This window comes from Colossoma macropomum, unplaced genomic scaffold (genome assembly GCF_904425465.1).
Source record: "Colossoma macropomum unplaced genomic scaffold, Colossoma_macropomum, whole genome shotgun sequence".
NCBI lineage: Eukaryota > Metazoa > Chordata > Actinopteri > Characiformes > Serrasalmidae > Colossoma > Colossoma macropomum.
The window spans coordinates 42,661,859-42,672,536 of NW_023494795.1; the positions used below are offsets into that span (position 1 = coordinate 42,661,859).

General features: G+C 40.3%; 1 protein-coding gene across 2 annotated transcripts in view; it reads left to right on the forward strand.

Moving 5' to 3' along the window:
• The window catches only part of ptprk (protein tyrosine phosphatase receptor type K), a 218,324-nt gene that overhangs the window by 157,440 nt on the left and 50,206 nt on the right, over positions 1–10,678 (forward strand). For both annotated transcript variants that reach the window (XM_036582465.1, XM_036582466.1), the window contains exon 15: positions 10,376–10,511. In XM_036582465.1, the coding sequence (XP_036438358.1) occupies positions 10,376–10,511 (136 nt within the window). The remainder of the gene's footprint in view (positions 1–10,375; positions 10,512–10,678) is intronic.

Genomic DNA, 10,678 nt, shown 5'->3' on the forward strand with positions numbered 1-10,678 from the left:
TTTCTAAAATATCATCTACTCTATAGACTGTACCATTTTATATTTTTTTCTACTATATCATCTGTTCTATAGACTCATTCTATACTACACCATTCTATACTATTTCTACCATGTCATCTGCTCAGTAGACTCAATAGACCATTTTATTCTATTTCTGCCAAATCATCTGCTCAGTAAACTCAATAGACCATTTACAATACCATACCATTTCTAGTATCATCTACTCTACTGACGATACCTTTTATACTATTTCTACTATATCATCTACTCAATAGACTACCATTTTATGCTGTGTATACTGTATTTCTTCTTGATATTTCATGTGGCAGTGCCACTGAGAAAACCCCTTGTCCATATCAGAATACTTAGCAAATTTGTTTTGTGAAGGAATTTGAACCAAGCGCTGATCTAAAGAGCATTTTCAGTAGAGAGTCTCTGTTTATGGTGCAGTTTAATCCAGGCCTCCTCATAATCCAACCCTAGTTATGTAAATGCTCACAAATGGACACGTGAACCTGCTTCAGTGCTGAGTGCTAGCCGTCATGCTAGCTTTGGCGCTGCACTGCTACTTGCCTTTTGGGTCTGCTGTAAAACAGCTTTGCTTGCATTCCTGCCCAACATCTTTTCTCCACACAGTCTCAGTGTGAGGTGCTGCACTACAGTCCTGCACTAATGACGGACGTTCCCGTCACGTCTTCTTTGGAGCCTCGTTGTTGCTGTCCTTTCCTGTGTAGCTGGCTAAGCTACGCGGCCCAGCTCGTCACTTGTTTGTTATTGTTTTAGTTCGGTGACATATGGTGCTTTTTTCGGACCTGTGCCGTGTTAATGCTTATTTGTGCTGCTTTTTCTGGGATTTTTTTTAAGTGCAGGCAGAAGCTTTCTGAAAGAGCTGCGGCAGGAGATTAGCGAAAGTGCTGCTAGCTAATCCGTAGACAGCTGGACGAGCATTAGCACGTAGCCGCTCTCGGGCAGCTGTGAGTTTTCCTGTGAAGAGAACAGTCTGTCTCTTAAACTCTTTAAACTGCTAATCCTCCGCTTCCTCTCGCGCCGCTGTTTGTCCGAGGCCTGTGTGCTTTTGACATTATGGTTGTGAGGTTTTGGGGGGAGCTGTGCTGAGATGGACGCGGACGGACTTGTTTTGAGGTTTGTTTTGTGTGACGGAGCGTCGATGCCGTTCCTGCGGCTTTAGGGTTCGATTTAGGATCGGATTTCTGTTCAGCAGAAAGTGACTTTCACCATGAAAATGAAAATAAATATTGTGATTTCATTTCTGCACAGATGCCATTTCTAACTATGTTAAGTTTAATTTCATAACTGTATTTCATTCAGTCACATACAGAAATCTGACATGTCACATATGGAGCCCCTAAAGGGACATGGTGTTTATTTATTATATATATATATATATATATATATATATATATATATATATATATATATATATATATATAAATATATATATATATATATATTAGGTAAAAATCTGGTGCGCACCAGATGAGCACCCAATACTATCAAGTGAGCAAGATATACTATATACTGAGCACCCTATACTATCAGATGAGTATCCAGTACTATCAAGTGGGCACCATATACTATGTGGTGAGTACCTAATATTATCAGGTGAGCACCCAAAACCCAATACTGCCCAATAGATTCTCATCACATAGTATATGGTGCTCACTTGATAGTACTGGGCGCTCAACTGATAGTATCAGGTGCTCACCACATAATATCTGGTGCTCACTTGATAGTATTGGGGGTCCCTTCACATCCTTTCAGGGGCTCCATAGTCACATATATGTCCATACGTGACAAATATTAGTTGGATATAAGGGGCATCCATATTTGGTAATATATGACGTATAATTGAAATCCATATATTGCCAGATTTCTGTAGGGGATTTATTATTTATGTTTGATTGATAAAACAATAAAGCTTTAAGGAACCAAAGAACACTCAGCTCTTCTGGTGAATGTATATCATTTTGATATAATTAATTGTCTCAATGAACAGATTTCATTAATATACATTTCATTAATATTCCTGATGACGGTGATGTTAGCTGTTTTGTTCCAGCACTGGAGCAACACTAACAAAAATAAAAGGCAGATCCGGTTACTTTCACTTTCAGGTTTTCTGGTATCCATGGCGATCAGGTGGAGCCTGAGAAAACTCTGCCCACTCTGCTACACTGGTGACAAATTCCCTCTGGAAAACTAGTCCCTTCTCTGAAAGAACCAACTATACAGATTTACAGCTTAATTTACACTCACTGAGCAATTTATCAAAGTATTCTGCCAAAGTACAGCCCTATGCAAAAGTTAGGGCGCCCCTGGTCAAATGACATGTTCTGTTGATTAAATAAGTTAACACATGTAATTTGACCAGGGCGTCCAAACCTTGGCACATGACTATAGCCACAGATGTAGAGGCTAAAAAAAATGCAAATCCTTCTGCATTAGCCAGAAAAAAGAAAAAAATTAACAGCCTGCTTTCAAATATCCATCCCAAAAGGGTTTGTAGCTTTCCAAAAATTCCTCCCACCTTCAAGATGCATCATCAGAAGGGGCGTTTCCCCTTTTATTGCTCCCACCTACAAGATACACATGATGTAATACATGTAAAATAATGTTATTATATAAATGGTACTTTTACAATACAAATGAGACGTATTGTTACATAAGTTATGTACGTATATACAGTCGTTTGCTTGTGCGCCTCAGTCAAATTTCCTAGTTCTTAACCCGGAAGATCTCTGTAGAGACCACTGCAGCACTGCTGTAGGAGGAAAGTCGGCATGTCCACAATAGTAGCGATATTGAACCTTGCTCTTTTGGCCAGGACGCCCCTTTAAGGTACCTAGCTAGCTGAGAAATCCTCCCGCAGGAAAGCGCCCCCTGGTGTTGCTGCAGCGGACTGTGATTTGTCTCGATTGCCCTCCTCAGAGGATGGTTCTGAATTACAGTCGCGATGCACAGCACTCGACCTCGCAGGCCTCCCAGCCGCACCTGACAGATTGAATATGAAAGCGTTGTTATTACAGATTTGCTGTTGTCATTAATTATTTTCCATCTCAGTCTTTCTCGCGGGGAGATAACGCAATAAGAGCGGCGGCTGGTCGCCCCTGGCGCTGGCGGAGCGAATTTGATATGGTCCGTGTCATGTACCCTTAGCGAAAGCAAAATAGATTTTCATTTTAAGCAGGGAGTTTTATCTCTCAAATGGATGTAATCCAATTTCATTTGAATCTTCTTCCAGAGCGCTTTTTCCCCGTCGATCGCGTTCGCGAGAGTTGACGGTAGCAGAAGTGTTGTGTGTGGAGGAGGAGAGGGATTTCTGTCTGCAGCAATAAGCCTACAGCATCAACTCCCGCACTGCAGCGTGGGTAAACCACCTTTTAACCCAGGTGCCAGGATCAATCATTACAGCCGCTCGCTCTTTCAAAGCTCTGCGCTTTCTCTGAGATTCATAACTACAATCTTAAAAAAGGTGGTCCTACAAGGCGGTTCCGTGAACACTCAGAGAACTCTTGGCGTGATTGAAGGGTTCTTTGCAAAGTGAAAGTGTTCTTCATATTGATGGAGAGATGGTTCTATATACAACCTTTTTGAAAAGGGTTCTTCTGTTGTTACAAGCCAAAGAACCTTTTTTTGGTACTATATAGAACCCTTTTTGCTTAGAGTGTAGGTACTTGCACATGTATAATACGTGTGTATATATATATATATATATATATATATATATATATATATGTAGCATATCAATATATCATTACATTTAGGTACTTATGAGAATATATATAGTTACTTACATATATGTAATACATCTGGGATATAGTGTTTTTACATGTAGGTACTTTTACAATACAAATAGGACATATATAAAATTACATATAGTCAAATTTTATTTTCTGTGAATTTGAAAATACTGAAAATAAGTTAGCACATCCTATACACACTCAAAAAAGATGGTTCTTCAAGGGTTCTTAAGTAAAGAAAATGGTTCTATAAAGAACTGTTTTTGCTTAGAGTGTAGGTTTGTATATATGTATAATACATATGATATATTATTATTACATATAGATATGAATATGTGAGTTTGTGTATATATATGCATGTATATAGATAGATAGATATAAGACATATGCTACCATGACACATGATATCCTAGGAGACCTATTATCATATTATAAAGGGACATATAGGGACATTTAGTTACTAACAAAGATATATAATAATGTCTGAAACATAGTGTTATTACATATAGGTACTTTTAATGTACAAATGGGACATAATATTACATAAAGTTACATACACAGTCGTATGTTTGTGCACCCCAGTCAAATTTCATTTCAAGTGAAAATAAGTTATCACATCCTCTACACACTCAAAAACATGGTTCTTCAAGGGTTCTTGAGTAAAGGCAATGGTTCTATTTAGAACCATAAGCACTCAAAGAACCCTTTGCATGCTTAAATGTTTCTTATTATCAAGAAAGTGTTCTTCAGATTGACGGAGAACGTGCTGTAGATGGTTCTAGTTGAAGAGGGTTCTCTATAGTACACGTGTACATATTGGAGGAAAAATAAAATATTTGCAGAAAATGTTATATTTAAGTATGTTTATCTGATTTCAGTGTCCAGCTCTTCCAGGTGGTTGTTAGGAGTCACATTTTCTCTGTAGTTTTTAATCAGTTTTGAGCTCCAGTTTTGGAAACTCCCGTTCTTCTCATGTATTCTCCTCCAACTGTCTCCTCCAGTGTCAGATCGTATTATTTTCTATCTGATCTTCTCATTAATACCTCCTGCAAAATGAGCAGCTTCTACTTTTGATTGGAGATTAACTAAGTAAATGATGGTCTCTGGCTTTTGAACAGTACTGTAGGTGTATATGAAGCCTGTATAAACCATATGGGCTGTAGTTTTGCCCCGTATGCTGTGTGTTTGTGTAAACGCAGGTGTTCGCTGGAGTGAAACATGCTCCCTCATTGTTCCTGTGTCAGTGGGTGATCGCTGACGGCTTTTTCTGTGTCTCCTCTGACAGATGAGGGTTGTATCTGTGCGTCTGTGTGTGTGTGTGTCTGTGTGCGTCGGCCGAGTCCCTCTTCACACTCGGAGTGTGTGGACGCTGGTAATTAATCACCTGTCACCTGGCCGTCAGGAGCCGCTGCTCTTTAGAAAAACGCGACCTTTAGCACAGCCCCGCTGATCGCTGAGACAGGAGCCGAGATTTGCCGGAGAATAATGCGGTCGCTACGGTGACGGCTTCAAAAAAAAGCACAGAAATGCAGCCTGGATGATCTGCATTCAGGCCAAAACGCGTCAACCTGCGGTCACTGAAATTCTAATGTGGGCAGTTTGTCTTTCACTAAAAGGAGATTCTGGACGCTGTCAGATCCTCAGAGGACTGTAGTGTCAGTTAGTTTTACATGTGAGAGACACACAAACAGACCAGCCTTAGTATTAAAACCACCTCCTTGTTTCTACACTCACTGTCCACTTTATCAGCCCCACTGACCGTATAGTCTCACTCTGTAGTTCTACAGTTACAGACTGTAGTCCATCTGTTTCTCTGATACTTTGTTAGCCCACTTTTACCCTGTTCTTCAGTGGTCAGGACCCCCATGGACCCCCACAGAGCAGGTACTATTTGGGTGGTGGATCATTCTCAGCACTGCAGTAACACTGACGTGGTGGTCGTGTGTTAGTGTGTGTTGCGCTGGTGCGAGTGGATCAGACACAGCAGTGCTGCTGGAGTTTTTCTCTCTCTCTTACCTACTTTGTTTTACTCTCTCTCTCTCTCTCTCTCTCTCTCTCTCTCTCTCTCTTTTTTTCTCTCTCTCTCTTTTTTCTGTTCTTCTTAGTCTCTCATACTTCCTCTTTCTCTCTCTGTCTGTTTCCTTCTCTCTCTCTTACTTCATCTTATTCTCTCTCACTGTCTCTCTGTCTTCATTCTCTCTTGCCTGTTCTCTTCTGTCTCTCACTCATTTGTTTTCTTGCATATATTCTCATTCTTATTTCTTTCTTCTTCCTCTCTCTCGCTCTCTCTCTCCCTCCTTTCTCTCGTTCTCTCTCACGCGCCCTTTTATTCTTTTCTCCTTCTCTCTTTCACTCTTTTCTCTCTTTTCTTTCTCTCTTCCTCCCTTGCTTCTCTTGCTCTTCTCTTTCTGCCCCTTTCTCTCTCTCTCTCTCTGTGCTTTCTTATCCTTTCTCTCGCTTCTACTTTATCCTGCTCTTTCTTTCTCACCCTCTTACCTTTTCCTATTCTCTCTCTCTCTGTGTCTGAAATTTTCTCTCTCTTTAGATGCTCTCTCTCTCATTCTCTCTCTTTTCTATTCTTTCATTCCACTTTTGCTTGCTTGCATACAGTTTCTTTTTTCAATTCTCTCTCTCTCCCTCTCTCTCTTTCTCTACTTTATCTCATTCTTTCCTTCTCGCCCTCTTATCTATTCCTATTCTCTCTCTCTCTCTCTAAAAATTTCTCTCTCTTTAGATGCTCTCTCTCATTCTGTACCTCTCTCTCTCTCTTTTGCTTACTCCTTCTCTCTTTTTACTTTTCTATTCTCTCATTCTCTTCCACTTTTGCTTGCTCACATACACTTTCTCTTTTCTGTTCTCTCTCTCTCCCTCCCTCTCTCTCTCTATTTTCTCTCTCTCTCTCCCTCTCTCTCTCTCTCTCTCTGTACTTTCTCTCGTTCTCTCTCTAACGCTCTTTTATTCTTTTCTCCTTCTCTTTCACTCTTCTCTGTCTTGCTTCTCTTGCTCTTCTTTCTTCCTCTTTCTCTATCTCTCTCTTTCTTTCTCTGTTGCTTTATCTTATTCTTTCTTTCTCGCCCTTTTACCTTTTCCTGTTCTCTCTCTCTCTCTCTCTCTCTCTCTCTCTCTCTCTCTCTCTTTCTCTCTCTAATATTGTCTCTCTCTCTCTCTCTCTCTCTCTCTCTCTCTCTTTCTCTCTCTAATATTGTCTCTCTCTCTTTAGATGCTCTCTCTCTCTCTCTTACTCCTTCTCTCTCTCTCTTTTCTTTGCTGTTCTCTCATTCTCTTCCCTTTTTTGCTCGCTCACATACACCCTCTTTCAGCTCTCTCTCTCTCTGTAGATGCTCAGTGTCTCTCAGCCCTCGTACTCTAATGTGACAGTAATATGTGGGTTACTGTGAGGAGGAAGATGATGGGGGGATGATGATGGTGATGATGATGAAGAGTAAAGGGTCTTGAGTGTATGTGTGTGTGATTTGGGGGCAGGGTCAGCGCCCTGCTGCCCTCAGGCTGGTCGCTGAGCGAGGGAGCGAGTGTAAGAATGAAAGGCGGCCGTTGTTCTCCGGCAGTGGGGTGAAAGTAGGTCGCGCTGAGGAGCAAACGCTGAAATAAACGTCTCCGGTTCAGAACTCTGTCTAACGTAGACTTAAAAGCATGTAGAGCTGCTTCAGGACGCGCTGGAGATTCTTTCATCCCTCAGGGATCAAAAGGAGACAACAACCCAAATACAACAGGCAGCATTAAAGGGCTCAGACAGGAAACTATTCCTGCTGCTCTGTGATGCTGTATGTTACAGTTACAGTCCACAAATAGAAACTGCGCTGCAAATACAATTCATTTTGAATGAGTTGTTTTTGTGATGTCACAAAAGCTAACACATTCAAACATACCTGCCTATTCAGCCTGCAGCAGCTTAGCCCCGCCCACTCATGCAGGGAGTGTTTCAGGCCCAAACTGCTTTTTGAATGATGCACAATGCAGGGCAGCCAATCAGAACAGAGCTCATTTACATATATCAGTCTTAAAGGCACAGAAACAGCCTGTTAAATTTTTATGAATTTTGAAGAGGAGTGGCCGTGTAAAAACTGAGTTATCAGTGAAATGAAACCACACGAACATCATAAATGAGCTAAATAAATAAATGAATACATACCTAAATGCATAAATAAATACATGGAAAAAGGCAGAGTGTGGGCCCTTTAATACAATACAGCATAAATGAATTATGACAGGAATAAAACCACACAAAAATAACAAACAAACAAATAAATAAATAAGTAAATAAAACAGCACAAACAGTAAATGACAGCTGACCAATCTGAAGGTGATTCAACTGCATCACAGCACTAAAGATCAGATTTTGGCGATGATCCCTTTTGTGCATTGTGCAATATTAATAATAATAACACATTTGATTTATGCACCACCTGTTTGAACCATGTTTACATGGGAAACAGACAAATAAAGATGAATAAAGTGAAAACAAATGGAGCCGGAACAGAGAAAAAAATCATTTATTCATCCAGTTTTGCTTTACAGACATCAGTGAATAAATAACAGTGGCTTTGTTCGGTTTGTGATGTTTTCAGAGCTGAATAATTAAAGCTTTCACTGAAAAGTTTGAACAGAAAACAAAAACAGTGCTATCGTGTATCAGTGATTGTATCTTTCGCCCCCGCGAGACAGTCAGACATCATTAAGCGTCATTTGGAGGCCGTTGTGTAATTGGTTGGTGAAGCGGTCGTGGTGTTTGTGTGAACTGATTGCTGCTAATGTAGTGAAATTAGCACGGGGAGCGCTAGCGCTGAATGTTAATGGAGGCAGGATTAAATCTCTCCTTCACCTCCTCATCACTCGGAACGCCATGGCCGGAGAGACGGAGCAGGAGCCAAAACCCGAGTCAGAATTAAAGCCCTGGACATGACTGTGACCGCAGGTGGATTAATGCACAGGCACCCTTAAAAAAGATGGATCTTCAAGGGTTCTTCAGTAAAGACGAGGCTTCTATGTAGAACCATGAACGCTACAGGAACCGTTAACTCTCCAAAATTGCTTGGAATAAAATCTTTTGACGTTAACTTACGTTAAAAGTAAAAAATAATGTTGTGCCTTCGCTTTGCTGCACGATTAAATGGTTCCCTGCATGGTGAAATGGTTCTATATAACACCACAGAAGGTTCTGCTATTGTATTGTCAAGCTTTTCAAAAAGGTTCCATATAGAACAACTTTCAGCAAAAATCAAACCACCTTAGGAGCCACAATGTTTTATGTCCTTTTTTTAAATATGTCTCAGTATGTGCTGATGTACTAATATAGACTAAAAAATATAATATAAACATAAACACAGACTTACTTCACTCTGCTTTAATCTTTAGCTCAGCTATAGCTGCTTTTCTCACATCTCCAGCAGGAAACTTTTCCACAAAAGTAGAACAGTTTCTTGTAAAATGTCTCTCAATGTTCGACTTTTTACGAGGCTGAAGTCGCTTCTCATTCTCCAGCTTCTTGTTCGAATTTTCCCGTTCCACCTTAAATGGTGCCTGAGGTACCAGAATGTAACTGCTGCACCATTTAAGGTGGAATGGAAAAATTAGAACAAGAAACTGACTTGCAGCTTCGCAACTTTTTAGCGTTTGTCAGTTTCTTGTTGCAGATTAAACGTGAGAATCTGCGACACTCGCCTTCGGCTCATACGGGTGACCAAATCACAGCCGTGATGTTGTTCGCAATAACACACTCCCTCTCATGTTCTACTGCTTTAATATAGAGACTAGGCTTCGCAGTAGCTGTTTTTGTGAGGACAAAAAAACATTTTTGCATATACCCGCCTTTTTAGCCTACAGCAGTGTCAGCCCAGAGGACAGCCAATCAGAGCAGGGCTTATTTGCATACAGTGGTACGCACCCGTGGTCAAACTCCTTAGTTGTGTTGTTTTCTAAATGAAAACAGGTTGACACAACATCCATAATTTCTACTTCTTTGCTGAGTTTAGCAAATTAGAATAAAAATAAAACCGAAAATGTGGCCTGTGCTAAATTTATGGCACATTATGTTTTTTTTTTTTCCAGTATGTTAAACCTGGTAAATAAACAGAGGTGGTGGGGTTGTTTTTGCATGTGACTGTATATCAGTAACAAAAACAATCAAAACAGAGCCCATTTACATAAATGAGTCTTAAAGGCACAGTGACAAAAAACAGAGTGTTTCATTGAAGGGATAAAAAGAGGTTGGAAAGTGAGATTGTAGAAATGAATTATGATTTTTTTTGGTACATTAAACATCACAATTGTTATAAAAGGAGTTCAGATAGAAAAAAAAAATAAAATAGTTGAAAAATGCAGCAAATCATCGCTGTTCAAATAAAAAACAGCTTTACAGGAAAAGGCACAACGTTTTCCTTACTTGTAATGTAAGTTAATGTGAAACGGTTTAATTCCAAGCAGTTTTGGAGCATTTTCACAGGACGCTGACGGCAGCTGCGTTCAAATGATTTAGAAAAACAAAAATTACACAGCGATAAAATGGGCCTTTTAACAGTGGAGCTAATGTTAAAGCACTGTGACGTTGTTTATACATTTGTGTATCGTTAAATATGTTTATTTATATATATTTTTAGGAGCCACAGAGGAGCCAGAAGTGATTCCAGACCCGGCGAAGCAGACTGACCGTGTGGTGAAAATCGCCGGAATCAGCGCCGGAGTGCTGGTGTTTATTCTGCTGCTGCTGGTGGCCATTCTGCTGGTCAAGAAAAGGTAAGATTAATGACCTGTACACATCTCTATTACACTCTCACATACATGCTCTCTCTCTCTCTCTCTCTCTCTCTCAGACTCACACACACTCTGCTGTTACCCATAAACACACCTCACATCATTCATGTCCATCTCACCACATCTGCATCAGCCACTGCTGTGCTGTT